General features: G+C 37.5%; 1 protein-coding gene across 1 annotated transcript; it reads right to left on the bottom strand.

Annotated features, from left to right (window-relative positions):
• Positions 1–10083: 10083 nt before the first annotated feature.
• Positions 10084–23035, bottom strand: LOC306845916 (dual specificity mitogen-activated protein kinase kinase 2-like). The gene is made up of 12 exons (XM_079378931.1): positions 22298–23035; positions 22006–22216; positions 18889–19035; positions 18473–18550; positions 17724–17775; positions 17047–17171; positions 16084–16297; positions 15594–15646; positions 14132–14193; positions 13975–14020; positions 10474–11733; positions 10084–10371 (listed from the first exon to the last, which is right to left on the bottom strand). Exons 1-11 carry the CDS (start codon positions 22384–22386, stop codon positions 11623–11625), a joined length of 1188 nt encoding a protein of 395 aa, XP_079235057.1. The 5' UTR covers positions 22387–23035; the 3' UTR covers positions 10084–10371; positions 10474–11622.
• Positions 23036–23051: the final 16 nt, after the last annotated feature.

Here is a 23051-nt window from a genome sequence, read left to right as displayed (position 1 = left end):
CAGGGACATTAAAGAGGAGGAAGCGCCCACATTTGGTGTTGTGGTGGGAAAACAGAAGCTGCACCTCCGTCCTTTAACTGGTGTTTTTTGAGGTCACTGTGGTGCAGAAACCACACCAGGGGAGAGATTAATATGAACAAACAGCAACATGATGATTCATATGTGTAATATGTCTGTCCTCAGGTGTTGACAGTGAAGCTGTGGCATTTACAAATGAAAATGAGTGCAGGTAAACACTGACATTAAAGTCAACACACAAAATCAAAATTCACCCCGTTTACGTTCTCGTTTCATGGTCTGACTGTGAGCGACTCATCAGAGAGCAAACAAAAATGTTTTTCTTCATAATCTTTCATCAAAATGTAGCATCTGTTTTCATGTATTTTATTGATTTCAAGAAATCGCAATAACAGAAAAACAAGCTACTATCCAGCTGACAGGGAACGTCCGCAGAACGTCCGGGCAAGACTCTCTCAAAGTTATGAACGTTACTTCAAAGTTATCTTAATGTTCTCAAAACGTTATTTATGGGTTTTTCTCAAACGTTTTAGTTGATCTAATGTTTCTTAAATGTTACTTTTGAACGTTCACGAAACATTCTGAAGCAAGTAGTAACATTTAAAAAACATTTCATGATGATGCAATTTTCCTTAATGTGTGCATAACAAAGAAAAACATTTAAAAAACGTGCAGAGAGCATCCAGAAATAAGGTTTTCAGAACTTACTCGGAACGTTAGCGAAATGTTTTTGTTTGCTGGGAATATTTGTGAAAAGGAAAAATAAGTGCTTTTCAGCTGACATCAATCTAGGCCAGAACTGGCAGCCAAATAACTATTTACAGACACATTTCACAATCCAATCAAATGGATAAAATCAAGTTCCCCTTCTCATTGGACATCCTGATCCGCTCAGAAATACGTCACATTACAGAAGCACAATGGGTTGCGAATGCTTCATATTGCCAGCTAAATGGCAGATAATGTTGCAAATTGGTGAATATTATATTAGGCATTCCTCATCCAGCAACATCGAACCTAGTTTTAAACATTCAGGTCATAAATATCTCTCTCCGGCTTTGGTAAATGATTGTGGAGGTTTAGTGCTGTATTTCTGGAAGGAGCAGATGAGACAGCAGCATCATGTCAGCCGAACACTAATCCACAGAAACACAAACACAGATGCTCAAAGAGGCATGTCAATCAGTTTAACCCCACAATGAATAGAGCTGTGTGTGAGAATTTAACCCTGCGTGGGGGGGTTACTAACTTTTTCATCATGTTGTCTTCACCAGTGACCAGACAGTCCACAATACTTTGGTAACATACTCTATATGAATAAAAATCAAATGAAATAGTTACAAAATGAGCACAATAATTGAATGCATATTTGATTATGGGTAAATAATTATACCATGGTAAATAGATTACTGTATTATTTCAAACTAAATTAAGCTTTTTAAACTCAAACTAAATTAAAACAGACCAAGAAAGAGAAAAATGTCAATCTAATACTAAGCAGATCAATTAATTTGTGCATTTGTGCCACATGCATGTCAATTCAGATACCCATATAAAATCACCTTTTCACTCAAAATGTTTTTTAAATTTTATTAAAATATTTTTATTTTAATAATTTAATAATTTAATTTATAGAATTATACCATGCTAAACATATTAATGTATTATTTGAAACTAAATTAAGCCTTTATTTGTATATTCAACACATAGCTACTCATATAAATAAATGATTCATTTATTTTTTATTATTTTATTTTTATGCATTGAATTTATTTATATTTTATTTCTACATTTAAACCATATTAATGTATTATTTTAAAGTAAATTAATCCTTTTAAACAAAAAACATGGTATAATTCTATAATTAAACCATTAATTAATTTATTTAACATTTTATTTGTAGAATTTGACCAAGCTAAACATATTAATGCATTATTTTAAACTACATTTTTTATATTTTCCGAAGAAAATGCTGTTTGCCCATGCAACATTTCCAGAGAGTTGCTATGCAGTTTATCACATTTTATTATCCACTGAAGTTTAATAGTTTATAATAGTTAAGAGATTTTTTTGGGATATATGTTTGACATTTAAAATGATGTGCCGTCCAAAGCACGCACGCTTCCCAAATAACATCCCTGCCTGCACAACTTGATCTTGAGGTCTGTGATGAGTGCTGATGTTTATACTCACAGCCGAGATGAGCAGGCACCTCGGCTCAGACCCGGTCCGCGCTTGACTAGCTGCTCTATTGAGTCGATGGGCCCGTGAATGTGCAGGACTGAATGCAGGGCCAGCTGCGTCTGGCATCAAGTGTATTCATCTCAGGGTTTGGAGAGCATCGAGCAGGATTAGCTAACTGAAAGCATCCGCCAATACCATCGAAACCATGGCAACCAGCACCTCACACAAGCAACGCATACAAGAGAGGAGATACACTGAGCGTTACAACGGATAAGGGTCAAAACACACAAGACACACATGATGAGACGGTCCTGTGATATCTGGAGACGGACCGTGGCAGCTGCGCACGACATGAATGGACTGATGATTGCAAAAATATGACCAATTAAAATGGAATTCCACAATCCTTGAGATACTAAACACACTTGACAGAAAAACGTCATTGAGAAGGACCTTAATAAAGCTGCAGTTCACAAATCAGATTTCTCTCTGAGTGCAAAATCCAAGATTAGGATGAGTTTGTTTCTTCATCAGATTTGGAGAAATGTGTCTCTGCATCAGTGTCTCATCAATGGATGCTCTGCAGTGAATGGGTGCCGTCAGAATGAGAGTCCAAACAACTGATAAAAACATCACAATAATGCACAAGTAATCCACATGATTTATCGAACGCGATGATCATGCACATCTCGTCAGTTCACAGGCAAGTTACACGATCCGCGATATTGCGTAGCTTGTCAGTGATCTACGGCTCGGTGTATTAAATGCCGCTCCATTTGAAAGCAGGTGATGGCTCATGACAATCGCATGCGATATATCGCGCAGCCCTACAATCCAGTCCATCAGTTAACATCTTGAGAAGACAAAAGCTGAAACAAATCCATCAAGGTATTTTTAATATGTGACCCTGGAGCACAAAACCAGTCTTAAGTCGCTGGGGTATATTTGTAGCAATAGCCAAAAATACATTGTATGGGTCAAAATTATTGATTTTTCTTTTATGCCAAAAATCATTAGGATATTAAGTAAAGATCATGTTCCATTAAGATATTTAGTAAATTTCCTACCGTAAATATATCAAAACTTCATTTCTGATTAGTAATATGCATTGCTAAGAACATCATTTGAACAACTTTAAAGATGATTTTCTCAATATTTTGATTTTCAAATAGTTGTATCTCAGCAAAATATAGTCTTATCCTAACAAACCATACATCAATGGAAAGATTATTTATTCAGCTTTCATATACATTCATTATTTATTTGTACAAATCTCAATTTTAAAAAAATTACACTTATGACTGGTTTTGTGGTCCAGGGTCACATAAGAGTCTATGATCCATAATAACGCTTCCTCCAGTGAAAAGTGTTCTGGTCTGAATCAGGAGAGAAATCTGCACAGATCAAGCAGTGTTTACAAGACAAAATAGCTCTAAACTAATATGTGGCTGGATTTTGATGTGAGAGACAACAGGAGATGGACTTTTTCACTGGAGGAAGAGTTATTATGGATTATGGATTTAAAATATGGAGTTAAAAACGTCTTGATGGATTTGTTTGAGCTTTTGTGTTCTCCAGATGTTAACTGATGGACTGGAGTGGTGTGGATTATTGTGATGTTTTTATCAGCTGTTTGGACTCTCATTCTGACGGCACCCATTCACTGCAGAGCATCCATTGCTGAGACACTGATGCAGAGACACATTTCTACAAACCTGATGAAGAAACAAACTCATCCTGATCTTGGATGGTCTGAGGGTGAGCATCTTTTCAGATGATAATAGTGTCATTATTCAGCACAACAACAGTGTAAATGTTGCAAAGTTCATTATTAATAATATCACTGAATATGAATTGTCTTTTAAACCCAAATTCGAGTAATGCTTAGGTTTTAGACATTAGACATCATCTTGCTGAAAGGAAGGCTGACAGACAGGTATTTGAGTCATATCACAGCAGTGGGCTTTCCACCCTGAAACCCTCAACCAGACTTACTGTGAACAGGAAAACAGCGTTCATGTGACCCAGATCAAACCCTCGACTGCCTACACACGTCTGAGAGAGCCCAGCGCTGGCAGCTTCACTCACGTTATCAATGCATTCCACTTATTACCAGTGCATTATTTAAGAAACAACATTCAGAACCCTTTCATAAGCTGCCATATTCCTGAGTATAAGTGTGAAGTAAAAGGAGTGGATTGTGATTGGTCAGGTGTGGTGAGGTGTTTCTTATCAGAGCCGACAGTGTTAATGTTGTGGGATGATTCTGCACCTGCTTCTAGCGAATCTAGTCTTTGATGAATACTCTGGCAGCCGTGCCTCTGGGCTTGTGGTTTATGTTTCTCAAGAAAAACCAACCAGCGTCGAGAGGGACAGCAGAGTATACACACACACACACACACGGAGCGAGACCACCGTGCAAACAACTTCAAAGGGGCTTTTTCTTGTTCTAGTTCACACACATGTACTACTTCCTTTGACACTTGCATATATTTCTCAAGACATCGCATGCATCTTTGTCCCGGAGGTTGGGAGGGATTTTTAAGGTACAAATAAAAAAGCACACGCTTTTGCATTTCCTGACAAAACGGAGCAAAACTCCTGGGTGCCCAGCTAACAAAAATACGTTCCAAGAACGTTAAGCTAACGTTTACTCTCATTTATAAAAATGGTATTTCTGAATGTTTTTTAATGTTTTTTCTTGGTTATTCAGATGTTAAGGCAACATTCCATTGTATCATTTTGCTAAGATTATGGGAATGTTACATTTGAACGTTTTCTGAATATTCCAAAACAAATAGTAGCATTTATAAAACGTTAGACAAACTTACAACTGACATTTCAGAAAATAGTTCCATGAACAATCTATAAATAACGCTTTGAGAACATTAACAGATAACTTTGCACGAACATTCTATTAATGTTACTGGAAGAACGTTGCCAGAATGTTCTGAGAACGCTTCCTGTCTGCTGGGTTACATTTGAAACTTTTCTAAAATTAGTAACATTTATAAAAACATTGATTTAACATCCAATTAAAGCATTTTAGAAAAAAAGGTTTCCATGCACAACGCATAAATAACGTTTCTGGGCTAAAATTTTGAGAACATTAAAGACCAGATAACTTTGAATCAACATTCTATAAACAATATTAGAAAAAGTTTTACAAATTAGAGAATTTTTCCTGTCAGCTTTGTTACTTATGAATATTTTCGAAAATTAGTAACATTTAAAAAAAAAACATTGATTTAACATCCAATTAAATTATTTTAGAAAACAATGTTCCATCAGGGTTCCTACACATTTTCCATTTCCAAACTCAAATTTTTCAAACCTCTCAATAGATTTTCAGGCCATATTTAACATTAATGGTTCATTCAGAACTATTTTCATAATATGCCTGTGTGCATTGTCCTATTTGCCATGTTCAAGGGTCTATAAAAAAGACTGGTATTGTTGTGGCTTAGGGCAATGTGTCATATTTCAAGGCCTTCGGTCTCTTTTAGGCATACTCTGTGGAGGCCAAGAAACCACACCATGAAATGGGCGCAATTGGTGGCTGCATTGTCCTATATGCTAAGTGTAATAGTTTCTTGTGGCACATAAATGTCTGTATTTTGTTATGCAAAGGTCCTTGAGGCTATGCAATATAGTGCTAAGAATATCACGAGAAGAAACCCAAAATGCAAATGAAAAAGTGCACCTTGCACCAGTCGTGTTTGACAATCACTAAACGCAGCTGCCATGAAAACACTTCTTTTATGATAAACTTATTTTCATTAAATTCTTAAATTTCTATTGTTAATAAAAAACTAAATAGGGGCAAAAATCTGGAAATGCATATATTTTTCCATACTCTGCTTTGTTTTTTTATACTTTTCCAGACCTGGAATGACTTAAATTCCATATTTTTCCAAACCCCATAGGAACCCTGTTCTATGCACAGTGTATAAAAACATTAAATACCACTTTGAACAAATGTTCTATTAGGGTTACTGGAAAAATGTGTGTTCATAACTTTGAGAGAACTTCGCCAGAACGTTTCCTGTCAGCTGTGGTGTTTGCAAGAGGTTTTTTTTTTTTACACAGGTCCTGCACCATTGCATCTCTGAGATCTTCTGGCCTGAGGTCTTGTGAGATATTTTCACCGGTTTTATGCTCAGTACAGCAGCAGAACTCTTCTCAAACAACACACGTGATTTTGAGGAGTCATTCTCGTCTGCTCCGGCGTCTCATCTATCAAGATTACACACAGAACGAGAAGCAGAGATTGATTAGTCTTTCTCAGAGCAGATGTCTCCGGCCTCAGGCTCGGTTTTCAGCATTTGTCAGCCGTCCCGTACGCCGGGGTTCCCTCAATGTCGTTTTTGGGGAGACCCGGTGTGTCTGAACACCCACGCTCAGGTTACAGTATACGACACACGCTTCCTGAGAACACACTCCTGCAGCTCGACACACTGCTACTGTGCAAAGCTGCGGTCGCGGCAGCACCAATGAAGAGAGGAAGTGTGTGTGTGTGTGTGTGTGTATCAGAGCAGAGAGCTTCATCAGCTCCATTAAAGAGCGACCAGGAGACCTACAGCAGTTTTACCTACTGACTGCAGCAAAGAGCTTCATGCAGAAGAGCACAAGAAAACAATGCACCATGCAAATTTTGCACAGACTTTTGCTCTGCAGTCTGGATGCATCAACAAGAACTGCACAGAAAGTTTGCAGATATGAGTTGACAGTTCACAGAATGTTTTTTTTTCTTTTAGCTTCAGATTCAGATTCCATCCAGACATCAAAGGTCAAACATGTTTGATATTTTGAGCCGATTTGTCACACATCTGTTGCATTTGTTGTGTTCGGAACGACCTGAAAGTCTGTTAGCGTGTGATCCTTTCATGTTTAGTGTTTTCATATTACAAGTTTTCTGAAATGTTATGTTTAAATATGCAAATGAGGCATTATTTAATTAAATATGCACTCATTTTCATTCATTTCCAGAACAGAAATCTGAAAAATTCTTGTTTGATTTTGTTGACATATTAAAGGTTTTTGGATTTCTTCTTTTACTTCATAAGAAAATACTTTCAACAGACAGAAAAAAAATATTTTTAAGAAAAATAATTTTTTAAATCAGTGAGAATGATATATGAATAAACCCCTCAGTAAAATTATAGATATTTATATTTAAATATATGTACTGCAATTGAAATCTACATGCAAATAGATGACGTGCGATGAAATAAACACTTAAAAGTGTCTTTTGGATGTTCTCTTTCCAGCAGCCTGAAGACGTTATTGAAGCAAAATCGACCAAAATCTCAAAATTCATCAGTGCATGAAAACACGCCGTCTTTGCCTATAGTGTGTTCTAGATCAAATATTGCTCAAGAACTACATATATCTACTTAATAAATGTATAAATCTAGTTTTTTAAATGATTAGGCACTACAGTAATCCTCCCATATTCTGTCATCAGTGACGCTCATAAACCATGACAGCCTCTTTACGGTCAGGAGTGAGTTTTGCCACGGTTACTGGCATCTACCCCAAAACTGTAGGCGAAAACATTAATGAAACCACGAAGAGTTTGACACGGGCCAGTAAATAACCACTATTAAGACCCTAAAAACCACACTGCAACACGTTAAAAGAAAAAACACTCCGAAGTCTTAGCAAACGGCCTATGCATTGTGACTTAATTCTTTAGAATAAAGACAGTTCATAATGTCATACTGACTGTTATATTAGGATCACGTGTGATCAAGTGGACTGTTTTCTCACAGATTACAAACTGGAAACGTTTACCTGCCATTGATTCAGTACAACGACTGAAAAACAGTTCTAAAAATGATTTTAAACACCTGCGTCTAATACTGTGCATTGCTTACATTAGTCCTCCTCGATGCAAGTGAAAGAATGCATGAGACAGACAGAGAGACAGATGAGATGCGGTCGTCAGGGGAGCTCTAAACAACATCTCCGTCTCTCTCTGCATATGTGAAGTCACGGCTTGCCAAAATGGTAATATGACATCGTTTGGGTTTTGCAACACATATGCTGCAGTTTCAGGCTTTGCCAAGACACCTAAACCCACTCGCTGGCGCTCGTGCTGAGGGTCAGACTGCAGCAGAAAACAAACACGCAAACACAAATAAGGCCTCAGGGGAACATCATTTATCATTATTTATTGAGTAATGCATCTAAGCAACTAAATAAATAATGCTGAAGGCCTGATTCATATGAAAGCTGTTTCCGATATGGAATAACAAAAGGTCATTGCAACTTCTTTTTTAGGTCTGAATTCTGAGTTTATATTTCACGACTGTCTTTTTTTCTCACCAAATAAAAAATGTAAATAACTTCTCACAATTGTGTTTATATCTTATATCTAAAATTGTGAGAACACTTAATTTTTATTCTTTTTTTCTTCAAATTTACATCACAATTCTGACTTTTCTCTCGTAATTATGATTTTATTTCTCTGAATTCTAAATTTGCATTTTGCAATTCTGTTTCCACCACACACAAAAAAACTAATTTAGTAACTTTTTCTCTCAAAATTCTGACTTTTTCTCAGAATTGCAAGTTTATATCTTTATAAAAGTCAAAATTTGTGATATAAACTCCATTCAAACTTGGTTTTGATTTTAGATTAAAATTTGAAGACAATGCCACACATTGACAGAATATTCCAGCAGCGACATCATAATATTTGCATACTGAACCATGATTGGTCGTGATGTTTCTAAATGTCTCACTATTTTTTGCTGTCTTGCATGCATTATTTCCCTCAGAAAAGGCAAGTTTAATTTAAATGATTTTGTTTGGTCTGTATTTTTGATCAACCGTCCTTATTCAGAGGACAAACTGAATTTCTCAGCGAGGTTTGAATAACGGGTGCATGTGTCTCTCCTCATTCTTTTTTCATCAGCCCATCCCCCCGTTCTTGCAGATTAGAATTCATTAGCAATCAAAGAGCCTCTGTGGAACTCCTGCTCTTAATTACCCACTCATTTGCATTTTTGCATATTAATGACTGCAGAGTTTGCCGTCTGACTGCGGCAGTGAGCGAGGCTTTAAAGTCACCCCGTCTTTTTATACTTGCATGACGACTGTGGGGCAGATTCCCAGAATCATGGTGAAGACCACATCACAACCCCATACACGGGTCACTAGTGGAAAAAATGAAGAAAAAAAACAAAATCACTGACCGGGTCAAAACCCTCCACGCTTTCACCCACAGATTTGCCACAGATGCTAGTAATAGTGAGAAAACTCACAACTGACAGTAAACAGCATGATATTATGAGTCATGCATTGCTCAGTATTTCGGTCTTGTTCTAACCTTAGTTTACATGACACCACTAGATCTAATAGTGATTGAAGGAATAGTTCACCTGAAAATTAACATCTACTGAAAATGTACTCATCCAAGATTAGGATGAGATCGTTTCTTCAGTGTCTCAGCAATGGATGCTCTGCAGTGAATGGGTGCCGTCAGAATGAGAGTCCAAACAGCTGATAAAAACATCACAATAATCCACACCGTAGTGAGAAAGTGATGCAATGCTACATTTCTCCAAATCTGATAAAGAAACTCATCCTAATCTTGGGTGGCCTGATTGTGAGTGAATTTTCAGCCAATTTTAAGGTTAAACATTCCTCGAATAAAATGTTGCCTGTTCTCCCACTATAGGCTTACTTCTTAAGAAAACATTCTTATAACAGTAAGAATTATGTAAAAATGTTTTCAAAGAATAAGCATGAAAATGGACAAACAACCCCAAAAAATCCTCATGCATGTGTGACAATGAATCAGAGACCTCAAAAGACTCATACTAGAAAAAACATGGAAATATTATGTTGAAAATATGAGCTGAAGCAACATCTAAATAAATAAGCATGTTATTATTCAGAGATATTTGGTGCAGCATCACAAACATCTGTTTAGTTTAATGTTCCTCGTGTAATTTAGACATTTGGCTTCAGACACTGAACATCATGATCAGTTGCTGGTTAAATGTGTCAAATATCTCTACTGCCTCCTGCTGGTTGGCACAGGTGTCACATCCCTCACATCAGAACATGAGTGCAATCATCACACTGGCAAACTCTTACCATAAACTGGGTTTGAAGATGAACCGGTGTGATCTGGATCAGGAAATCACTACACTCTCTCTACAAGGACAATAATGCAAACAATTATTAGACTTCCTCATTCAAGAATCAGTATTAATACTGCACTTTTCAGATAAATCAGGTGAAAAATCCTACACTTACATTGAAGGAGGGACACAAGTCGTATCTAGAGACCAGAAATCACGAGGCTGCAGACAGTCTTGAACACCAAATACAAGCAAAACACTAGAAAATCATTTCAGTAACTGCAAACGGCCTAGCATCATCAATCATTATTGACCAAATGATGAATCAGATTACAGAATAAATACATTTAGAAACATATACATGTATAAAACATCACTAAACGGAGCCCAAAATACATGCATGGAACAATGAAGATTTGTTTTATGAAATGTGTCTTTATTTGGAGAAAGATTGTGATGCCAAACGTGTTTGTAAAACTAAAATAGCATAGATTTGATTTTAAGTCGCAGCTGCTTCACACTTTTTTAATTTCCATTTGAAAAACCCAGAATCAGTTCATCCCCTCTACAATCACTTTATTGAGTCTCAAAGCGACAACTGTCTGTATTTGATGTCTGTGGGAAACGTAAGAATGAACATACAGAAATCCTTGTAAGAGTGACGGTGGTGATTTCATTACCTCTGTTACACGTGATCAAGAACATGTTCCTGGCTGTGCACAAGAGTGAATCTGACCAAAACATTCTCAGGTCATACCTCACAACAACAAAATAACATATGAAAACATATGAAAATTAGATTTTGCTTATTTTTAAGACCAGACTTTAAGATCGTTTTTGCATTGACATTTTCAAAACAATTAACCAAAATTTCCTTTTTGTAATTTCAGCCATTTTTAATTTGTGTAATTATTTTTATTGGTGAATTACATTACAGTAACTGTATTTTTGTGTACTACTGTAAGTACTAGAAATGAAATGAAAATGTAAAAAGGCAGTACAACAAATACTACCATACAGGACTTTACTTCATAATTTAATAATATTTCATTGTTTTCTTTTGGTGGGGCAAATGCACTTTTTTGGCAAGACAAAAATCATGATGCAAGATCTTAATTTTCTTTCATCAAAATACATGCATCTCTTAATTCTTTGTTTTGAGCGTGAAATGTTCATGTTCTTGACTGGATCCATGAGACTCACCCATGAATATGGAAGAGAGTAAAATAAGCAGCTTTGCAGGTCTTCCATCAGATAGGCTGTAAACGTTTGTATTGTGTAGGGGAATCGTGGGTCATGTGACTGTCTGGTGTGTGTGTGTGTGTCATTCGGCTGTTTGGGTGGGTGTGCTGGGCTGATTGAGCCCCGTCGTTTTACACAACCATCCAGCGAAGTCCACCACCTCCACCTCGGAGCGCTTAATAAACGTGTGATTCTGGAAAAGAGAGAGATCACACACGTGTCATGACTGCGTTTGACTCCAACAACAGCCCAGTGAGATGCTATTCCACTCTTAATTAGTTTTTATTTTGATTAATGGTAATCATTTGAATTTTAGAAGAGGGGGAGGGGAAGTGGTGTGTACAACTCTCTATCCATTAGGCCACGACCGCCCCTTATACTTTAGTTATATATGTAGTTACAATTTTAGTCATTTCTGTTTTATGATTGTTTTTATTTTTTATTAGTGATGTCAAATGATTAATTGTTATTAAATCGCATCCAAAATAAAAGTTTGTTTACATAATATATATATATATATATATATATATATATATATATATATATATGTGTACTGTGTATATTTATTATGTATATATAATATAATATAATATATTTAAGAAAAATAAGTTATGCTTATATTTGAAATATATTTTTATATAATATAAATATAGATATGTACATACACGTAAATATTTTGTGCATGAGTGTGTTTATATATACACAATGAATATACACAGAACACATTAGGTAAACAAAAGTGGGTAGATAGTATTTATAGAGTTGTAACTTTTTAGTTTTAGTTACTTTTTCTTATTTGTAAGTCGCTCAGCACAATATACAGTGCACAGCATAAATGAGTACACCCCCTCTGAATAAATACAAAAGATGGATTTTCTTAATGATTACTAATATAATTCATGGAAAGATGGCAAAATTGAAATGTAGTAAACATATACTTATTAAAAACATATGCCAATATTTTCTATAAGATGAGTAAATTAGCCAATTTTGTTTAAATGAAGGATTGCAGAAATGAGTACACCCTAGATTTAATTCAGCAAATATATAACATTCTAGTACTTAGTATGTCCTCCAGAACTTTAAGTATACTGCTCTGACCCTCTTGGCACTGAGTGTACAAGTTCATGACAAATTTTCACATCTTTTCACATCACATGATAACTCCTGGAGGATGTCCTCCTTGAATGCTCTGGTCTTTAACGGGGAGTTTTGCTCAGCTCGTCTCTACAGAATCCCCCGCAGCTGCTCAAGAGCGATAAGATTGAGTGAAATACATGTCCACTGAAGGGTTTTCACCTTGGGAGAGTGAATATCTTCATTATCATGCTGAAAAAATGCCCAACAATGCAGGGAATGAGGAGAGGGTAGCATCTTCTGTTTCATGGATTCCCAGAAGTCTCTATTTTGTAAATATGGGCCTTGGAAGAGGTTAAATGAGTTTATTTTACTTTGGCTAAAGTAGGTGATTCTAGTGGTGACAACAACCATGCATGTCACTTCTGCAGGCTGATCATCCTCTGTGAGATAAAGTGTCACTCTTTTCATAGCTTTTGCTGACTCTGAGACACTTGCATGTTATTTCTCCTGCTCTTTTTCTAGCAAAAAGTCACTCATGACTAAATGAAAACTTAAAGTGAAGACCTGATTATTTCAGGAGCCTTGTCACAAGTCCATTGTTTTTGAATGTCTGTGCTACTTCTGCTATATTTTCACACTTAAAACAATAATTTGGTATTCTTCTTGTAACATTGTCCTCTTTTATGCTAGGAAATAAGTCACCCGGCAGTTCTCTCCCAAGTGGTTCCACTGCTAGCAGCATGATTCAGTGGGCTATATAACATTTTTATTTGTCAGGAAATTACTTGTCTTTAAAAGTTTTGGTTCAATATACTTACCTGTTGATCAAAAATAACCTTAAACATATACACTTTAAAAACAAAAAAAAAACAAAAAAAAAAATTATTTAGTAATTTTGAGGAGGGTGTACTCACTTTTGCAACACAACATTGTATCCCTTTGATAAGACAATCTTATTTTGCTGAATAAATTTGAAATTCTTCTTTGGTAATTGATCAAGCAGGCTTGTTGGAACATTATATATCCAAAGAACACTAACATGTCATCTAAGTAAAGAGTAATTGCTGAATTTGTTCAGTTTTAGAGGGGGTGTTCTCATTTATATATATTTATATATATATATATATATATATATATATATATATAAAGTAATATATGATTCTGGCAAGACAGTCAGTGAATAATGATCGGCAAAATTTGATTTTATACAAACAGATTGGATTGGATTGAAAAGTGGGATATAATTGGGTTGATATTAATTTCTGTAATAATAATAATAATGGACACCGTATGAAACAGGGTCCACTCTGATTTTATATTGTTTTGCATGAAAAGATAAGAAATGTGCTCTCACCATCAGCATCTTCAGGTCCGCTCGGTCTGCAGGGTTTTTAATCAGACTAAAAGACAAATGCAAAGAAAAACAGCTGAAATGATGTCCAAGATCTCAATTACATGTGAAGACACACCAAAGATGTGCTGTATTTCACCTGTTGAGTGACAACACTCACCATTTGGTCACAAAGTCATGGAAATCAGGAGTGAAGACGCCATGAGGGAGTTTAGGGGGAGGCTGATGGATACACACATATAAAAGTCTTCATTTACACTCATACATCATTAATAACGGCATCAGATCTCGTTTTAACAGTGACTTAAAGAGCCCTGGACTGGAAACTAGTGTTCTACACACAAAGTCATTATGCATTTCTATATACTTCAGATTCAAGACAGTAGTTTTTATTAGATTGTATCCAGGCTTTCGTCCCCTTGTAGTGAAAATCAAGTTATGTTGTTTATTTGTCTATGTGGTGTTTTTAATATGCTTTTAGACAAACCAAGTGCCAATCCATTAATCAACACAACTGCTGAGTATTTTCTCCTTAAAACTGTAGTTTCCCAAGGGCAGTCCTAGAAACGTGGTTTGAAACAGCTGTTATGTCCCTAAATGTTGTGTATGTTGGAAGATGGTCACATGTTTTTCTCTCCTCCCTCTTTCTCTCTATCTCTCTGCCAAGCAGCGGTCCAAATCATCCGCAGCTGATTGCAATTAGCGGCAGCGTGGTTTCCCTGTTACACAGTGTGCAACAGATATAAAGGAGCAGAGAGACACAGCTCGGGAGGAGTCCCTTATCCGCTATCCCAGAGACGTTGTTGGTTTAGTTGCTCTTGAGCAATCTGTGATCCGTAAACTTAAAGTGTGGTTACAACAACGTTACTGTAGAGACTGTGTGAGTCTAGTTTTGTGAACTTTTCTCCTGTTTTTCTTTAGTCAGGGAGAGAGGTAAGATTGTCTTATTTTGTTAGGGAAGTTATTTTGTTACAGCCTTTAGAAAGACTGTTTTGTAGGGGAACATAACACAGCCCTTTTTTTAATACGTCACAAAATTCAATAACCAATCGCTTCAAGGGATCCTATCCTTAGCATATCATTAACTGTGCTGCAAAGGACACAACATTGAGGACACAACATCGTCAAGTAAGTAAATTTAACGAATGTTACAGTATCCACTGTAGTTGTCCGGTAGTAGAAACATAGTTTTATCAGTCATTATCTGTGTATGAACCAGCGCAAACAGATAATGTTACCTCACGAAGTTAGCCATCAGTCTCCTTGCTTACGTTGAGCATACCAGCTTATTTCTGGTTCAAACACATGCGGCTTAATTAAACCGATATTTCCACTTGCCATCGTATCACGTCTACTACTGTTCAGTGCATCAGGAGGCCCTGGCTCAGGGCTGGCTGGTGTGACTGAGTGGAGGCGGGGCTCATTTGCATATTCATAGATCCGCGTATAGTAAATGAGGCAAGGGTGTGGAGTTACATTCAAGCTATTTTAAGATATGAGAATTATTTTCACACGAAAAAACATTTAAATGTCATTTTGATGATCAAAGATGAGTTTTAAAGGATACAGTTTTTGACTACAGGGGGACTTTAAGCAAGTGATTGAAAGCAAAAGATTCTCACCTCATTGACTATATAATCCAGCAGCTCAAATATAGCCATGACGGGCCCATGACCTGAAAGACAACAGGACGCTCTGAGTCACACCAGTTTACTGGTAATAGAGAGCAATGAGTAACTTCATGATTACGTTCTTCCTGATCTGTGACCTTATAGTGACACCTGCTGGCATTCAACATAATATTATACAAGTAATATTCATTGCCTTGAATTGACACTACCAGTAAAAAGTTTGGAACTTTTTTTTTTAACGTTTTTGAAAAGTCATTTCTCTCACCAGGGCTGCATTTATTTGATCAAAAATACAGTAAAAACACTAATATTGTGAAATTTTTACAAATTTAACTATAGCTATTTTCTATGTGAATGTGTTAATGTAATTTATTTCTGTGATCAAAGCTGTATTTTCAGCATCATTTCTCCAGTCTTCAGTGTCAAAGACTCCGACCATCCCTGAAGTCTTGGTGCCATCCATAAAGAAACGCTTTCTCACCGCTGACGGGTCGGCCGGGGGGTCTGGGTCGAGGAGACATACTGTGTGTCCCTGCCTCCCCAACATCCATCACTGCCCTGCCAAAGATGCCCTCCAGCTCCTTGGCGTCGGGTGGAGGAATGGGATAGCGGCCGATGGCCAGCTCCACCAGAGAGAGACCCATACTCCACACGTCTGACTGCACCGAGTAATGAGTGCCCTGCAACCTCTCCGGCTGAACACACACACAATATAACATGTATTCACTCAGTGCTTAAACTCTTTAAACAACCATCCTTCCTAATCCTCACTAAAAACAGCCCAAACTCAGAAAATGAACAGCCATTTGAGACTGCTTCAGTATAAATGGTTGAGTAGACAATATATCATTTATATATGCTTACATCACTTCAACCCGAATATTCCTGATGTATGTTACAAATGTAAATAAGAGAAGGGAACTTTATTCCATTGTATGTGGGAATGCACTAAAGGTAATTGTTTCTGGGTTAAAATACTGAATATTGTCAAATCATTGGTAAAGTATTTCCTCTTGATTCCAGGTTGTGTATATTACATATTTGTCCTCTGAATTTTAAAGTGACCAAACATGAAAGATTGTTGTTAATTCTCTGTTTGTTGGAAGCTATACGTGCAATTGCATGTTCTTGGAAAAAAGAAGAAAGTCCTGTCTCAATGGATAAAGGGGATGACCTCATGCCTCGCTTTAGAAAAGATTAAAAGTCGTCTAGATGGTGACTCTTTTGTGGAACTGATGGACATTGAGAGTATATAGACAAGTATGTTATTGTTGTATTTTTTTTTTTTTTTGAGTTATCTTCGTGTTTACGTATTTATTTATTTTTGTTTTTATTTATCCAGTTATGACAAATTTAACTCGTCTTAACCTGTATGACAATATTTGAAAATAAAAATTGTTCAAAAAAAGAAAAATCCTCACTGAAAACACCAGTGGAAACATACCGACATGTACGAGCGTGTTCCTACAAAAGAGTTGGCCATGGAGTCGATGAGCTGCCCGCTCACGCCAAAGTCACACAGTTTGATCTCCCCGCGGGAATTGACCAGGATATTTGAAGGTTTCACATCTGTGAACAAGAAAAGACCGTCTTATTTTCCTATTAGTGCTCATTTTTGACATATACGGACAGAATTATTTTAACAGTCTAAACTTCCTTGTTTTTGGTTTTGTGATTCGCATTTGTGACCACAAATAGATGTGTACAAACTTTATTTAGAAGTAAAAAAAAGTTCCCCCGTGGGTCCTTAAAAAGATCTTAAATATCGTAAGTGGTACAACAAACGTCTTACTCATTTTAAGTGGTCTTACTTTGGGGGATGAAAAAACAGGAACCACATTATGTCCAAATATGACTTCTATTGTCACAGTAACAATATACACATTTCAGGCAGTTTCAAGTAGGCCTATAAATAATTTCATAATTAAGTGCAGTATGAAGGGGAGATATTTAACACTCACTATTCTAATAAATTATTCTGCTTGTAAATGTTTCCTTGTATCCCTTTATTAAGGAAAAATATATTATTTGATAACTTCATTGTGCTCCTATGTATTTCAATCTAAGAGCATATATGCTTCCTTGGGAAAAAAAGTAAGGGTTAATTAAGTTTTTTTTTACCTCTGTGAATAATCTGGTGCTTTTCTCGAAGGTAAGCGAGACCTCTTAAAACCTGTTTGAAGAAAAGAAATAAAAGTATAAATGTATTTTCTTCTTTCTGTGGATTCAACAGGAGAAACTTCAGAATGTCCAATTTCCATACAAGAGCAAGAATGACATTTGAGAATTTCAGTGGAGATTTGTTCCATCGTTTTGAAAAAAAGCAGCATGAAGATTGTGCTAAACATCACCTTTTGTTTTTTAAAGAAGTCAATTATTCAGGTTTTTATAAAAAAAGATCAAGCAGTCAAATGTGTGACAACTTCCGATAATAATGAGCTTTTACACCACTGAACTTTCCAATGATTACTGACACCTGTATTTATGATGCATTTGTAATTTGTAAACATATTGGGCAGAGAAACCAGAACAATACAAATATTAGCTTGCAAAATTATTTTAGTAAATAGATGTTTCCTTTAGTCATTTACATGCTAAATTCCTCTTGTTAAAATGTACTGTACAAGCTTCTGTACTTTCGCTCTTCATTCTATTTCTTCTTTCACTTTATTACATTTAGAGCTGCTCCAGTGCAGCGGTACAATAATCACATGATATTTTCCTGTAATAATGACGAGAACAACTCATTATACATAAATCATGTAAAAAGCTTGTTTTGTATCAGTGCATCCACACATCGAAAAAACTAACAATCTGAAGTTGGGCTTTTGTAACGGAGTTTTACATATTATTCAAGTAAATACACTCACAGCTATGCTGACTTTTCCCAAGATCTCCTCTGGAATTCTGCGAGCCTCTTTCATAACTTGATCCAAAGAGCCTCCGTCCTGATAACAAGGAGAAATATACAATAACCACAATTAAGAGTTTTTAAAGGGCCTTAGTTGTGAAGTTTTGCATTCATGTTGTTTAGGCCATCTATATATGTTAGTGCAGGGTTCCCCAAACAGAATATATCAAAATAAAACGCATACTAAAAAACATTCAATATTTGATGTACCTCAATATCATGTGATAGTTAAACAACATCAGAAATCCACAAACATGTGACAGTGTTGTTAAATTATGATATTGTTTACTTAAAATCTCAGAGGGGCTTCAGGTAAATATTTTAGATCAATGGGGTTCGTCTGAAATAATTTTGGAAGAAAGCCACTAAATGTACCATGTTCTCCATACAGATGCTGATCTCCCCGTCGTTGTAAAATGCCCCGTAGAAACCCACGATGTACGGAGAGTTACACTCATGCAGGACCTGCAGCTCCCTGATGATCTGATGCCTGATGGCTGGCTTGATCTCCAGATGAATTAACTACAGAAACACAGACACGTAGCAGAGTATTTTCATTATGGCTATGGACAGCATCATGCTGTCAATTACAACAGAAAATAATTTCAACATCCTTCAGCTTGTAAAAATCAACAGGAAATATTTATGATAGAATGATGAGAGGAGGGATGATGCATTTTTGTCGTTTGGGTTTTTTAAACTGCTTTTGGGTTAAATGGAAATAAAGTTTGTGGTTCACACAAGTTCAAGATATTTTCATGTTTTATTCTAGGACATAAAATCCACCAGTAATTCTCCTAATGATTTTGAACAAGGAGTTGTGTTGCATGTTCTGAGAGAAAGGGCCCAATCTTCTTAATATTGTATAATGCAAATCTGCAAGACCGGGCAGTTTTAGCAACGTGGTCTGAGAAATTCAGCTTATCAATCAAAGGAGTTATGGTAGATGAGCCTAACTGGAAGTTGAGATTGTGATGAAGCGATTGGTTAGCTGAAACTACAAGCAGTTCTGTCTTAGTGAGGTTGAGTTGAAGGTGATGGTCCATCAACCAGCAAGAAATGTCTGTTAGACACCCAGAGATGCGAGCAGCTATCGTCGGATCATCAGGATGGAATGAGAGGTAGAGTTGAGTGTCATCAGCATAGCAGTGATATGAAAAGCCATGTTTCTGAATAACAGAACCTAGTGATGCCATGTAGACAGAAAAGAGAATTGGTCCAAGAACTGAGCCCTGAGGCACCCCAGTAGATAGATGCTGCGACTTGGATACCTCACCTCTCCAAGATACTTTGAAGGACTTATCAGAGAGAGGTAAGACTCAAACCACTGGAGTGCAGTTCCTGAGATGCCCTTTCTCAATAGGGTTGACAAAAGGATCTGATGGTTGACCGTATCAAAAGCAGCAGACAGATCCAGCAAGATAAAGTAATGAAGATTTGGAAGCCGGTCTTGCAAGTCTTAGGGCTTCAGCAACAGAAAGCAAAGCGGTTTCTGTCGAATGTCCACTTCTGAAGCTAGATTGGTTACTGTCCAGGAGGTTGTTCTGTGTGAGAAAGACAGAGACTTGGTTGAACAACTCGTTCAAGTGTTTTTGCAATGAAAGGAAGGGAAACCGCTCTATTCCCTAAAAGAGTTGGGTTAAGAGTGGGTTTTTTTTTAAGTGGAGTTATACGAGCCTGTTTAAATGCTGAGGGAAAAATTCCAGTGTGAAGGGATGTGTTAACGATGTGAGTGAGTGCAGGTACGACTGCAGGTGAAATGGCTTGAAGGAGATGAGATGGAATAGGATCAAGAGGACAGGTAGTAGGATGACTGGAAAGGATGAGTTTAGAGACTTCTGCCTCAGAGAGTGGAGAGAAGGATGTGAACGAGTGTATGTTTGCTGGTAAGATGTGTTTGATAGATTATGATGTGGAAAATTGTGCAGTGAGGTTTTTAATTTTATTAATGAAGAATGTGGCAAAGTTGTCAGCTGTTAGAGATGATGAAGGCGGGGGAGGAGGAGGACAAAGGAGGGAGGAAAATGTTTTAAAGAGCATGCGACAGTTAGGCGAATTGCTAATTTTGTCATGATGGTATGTCCTTTTAGCAGTGGAAACATTAGCAGAGAAGTCAGAGAGGAGTGATCGACATAAATTAAGGTCAGTAGGATTTTGTGATTTGCGCCATACCCTTTCCCGCAGCCCTGAGTTTAGAACAATGTTTTTGGAGAACATCGGATAGCCAAGGGGCAGAAGGGGTGGTAACGGTCTGGCTTGGAAGATAAGGGGCAGACAGCATCTAAACAAGACGTCAGAGTGGAACAAAGTATCAGTAGCACTGTTAAGCATCAAGAGAGGATAACTGTTTAGGGGAAGGAAGCGAAGATGAAACCATAGCAGATAGCCGGGAGGGTGAGAGTGAACGCAAGTTACGTCGAAAAGTGACATGTGGAGGGGTATGTGATGTGTCAGGAATCATGTTGAGGTTAAGAGGAGGAAGTGATCTGAGGTGTGTAGTGGAGTAACCAGCACATGATCAGTGGAGCAGTGCCGTGTGTAAATAAGATCCAGTTGGTTGCCTGATTTGTGCGAAGCCGTAGTTAACACTCTCGAGATCAAAAGAGGCAAGCAGAGTGTGGAAGTCTGCAGCCTGAGGTCTCCAAGTAAGACTAAGGGAGTACCATCCTCGGGAAAGGTTGAGAGCAATAAATCAAATTTTTCCACAAAGTTACCTAGTGATCCTGGAGGACGATAAACAACTACAGAATGGACCCATAGTAAAGAATAGGTTATAAAAACTAAAACAGAAGTGAAAAAAGTAGTAGGAATGAGGATAATTAAAAATCGATACTTGTGTCCTTGCCCGGTGCAGTCGCACGGTAGAGTTGATGGTCTGTACACTCTTCGGTCTTCACACGAGGAGGGCTTTACATGACGGCTGCCGCGGTATAATAACCTTTTATACCCGTCTAACAAATCACTATTAGAATTCAGCTGAACCCACTTTCCTGTTTATCACAACAAATGGCCAAGCAAGTGCAGACACTGACAAGATACGCGATACAGTATGAGACCAAATGCGAATTCAGCAACTCTCAACATAGTAAACAAAATAAGCGTTTCCTAGCAACGGCGCTAAACACTGAGACAAGAAAATACACTTACGAGCTGATTTTAAACTTCCGCTGATAGGCTGCTTCTCTTAAAGACTATTTCTTTACACTGCCTTCAGCTGGCGCTTGAACCCACTTTCCTGATTTACTGAGGCTTCAAAAAGTTGTTCATTTATGAAGATCATCATGACGAAGAATCATAAACTTTTGGTCACAGAGCTGATTTTCTCCTATTGGGTTTCTGTTGAGCGAACTTACAAAAATATCTCATCACTGCAGCGCTCTATACACTTATTGTGAAAGTCTAGCAGAACAGATGGAGGGTGAATATGAAACTTATACTCATGCAATTATTTGAGTTGTTTTCTGAGATGAAGGCATTTGTCTGGCGACTCACCTTGCGGGCCATTACGAGGCCAGAGGGTTTGTGGCACACTTTATTAACCACACCTCCGTTTCCAGCTCCCAGTTCACAGATATGCTGGAAATCATCATCTTTCAGCTCGCCCAGATTGGCTTTCTGCGTGAGGAAAGCTTCTAGACGCTGCTTCTGCTGCTCATCCAAATCCAGCTCTTCCAGCTTCTTCTGCAGGGCCTCAAGATTCGCTCTGAGATTAAAGAAAAGAAAGAAAGAGATGTTAAGTGACATGCATACAATCTTCTCAATCCAGGTTGGCCTGCATACTTACTCTGATGCTGCATCGATGGATGTAGAGGTCGTCTGTGCTTCTCCGGCTGCGGTTATAACTATGGGCTCTGGTCTCTTTTTCGGAGCCATGGTTGATGTTTGAAGAGGCTGAGGACACCTTTAATCTCAGACTGAGCTTTACTGTATAATATCTCTGATTTACTGCTTGTCATCGAGCTGATAATTTCCTAGATCAGTCTGATTACTCTATTAAACACTCCTCAGCCTGTTTACTGTCCTGATCTGATCATTATTATATTAAAACACTAGGAGTATGAATGTCTGTGAGCTGATATTCACTCTTATATTACACACAGATAACAGTCAAACAGTATAATCACCTGTAGCCGATAAACATGTGCTACTGTCGCGATCACACATAACACCACACGTGTGCCTGAGCAAAACGCACATTCACTTTATAAAAGCAGTATAAATGTGCTAGGAGTAATAAATAAACGCATTATTTTGATTTCTCGGTCCGCGCGAGAGGATGCTGTTAGCTTGCTAGCATCGGTCTGAGTGTCTGCTGAGGTTTAAAGCGTCTGTCAGCGCTCACTGTCTCTCTCATGTAACGGGAATTGACCTCCCGAGCTCCGTGGCGAGTGAAGCCGGTCCCGTTAAGCGGAATGTCCCGGTAAACGAGGCTGAGGATGAGGAGGGCACGGTGAGCTTCGGCCCAGCTGCTCTCCGCAGGTTACCGGAAACATCAGAGCGCAGATCCCGCGCCAACTCTCGCGAGATGAGAGAGGAAC

The sequence above is a fragment of the Barbus barbus genome, assembly GCF_936440315.1.
Source record: "Barbus barbus genome assembly, chromosome: 26".
Lineage (NCBI taxonomy): Eukaryota > Metazoa > Chordata > Actinopteri > Cypriniformes > Cyprinidae > Barbus > Barbus barbus.
Note: the sequence above shows the minus strand (reverse complement) of the source record. Positions and strands in the feature narration are given on the sequence as shown.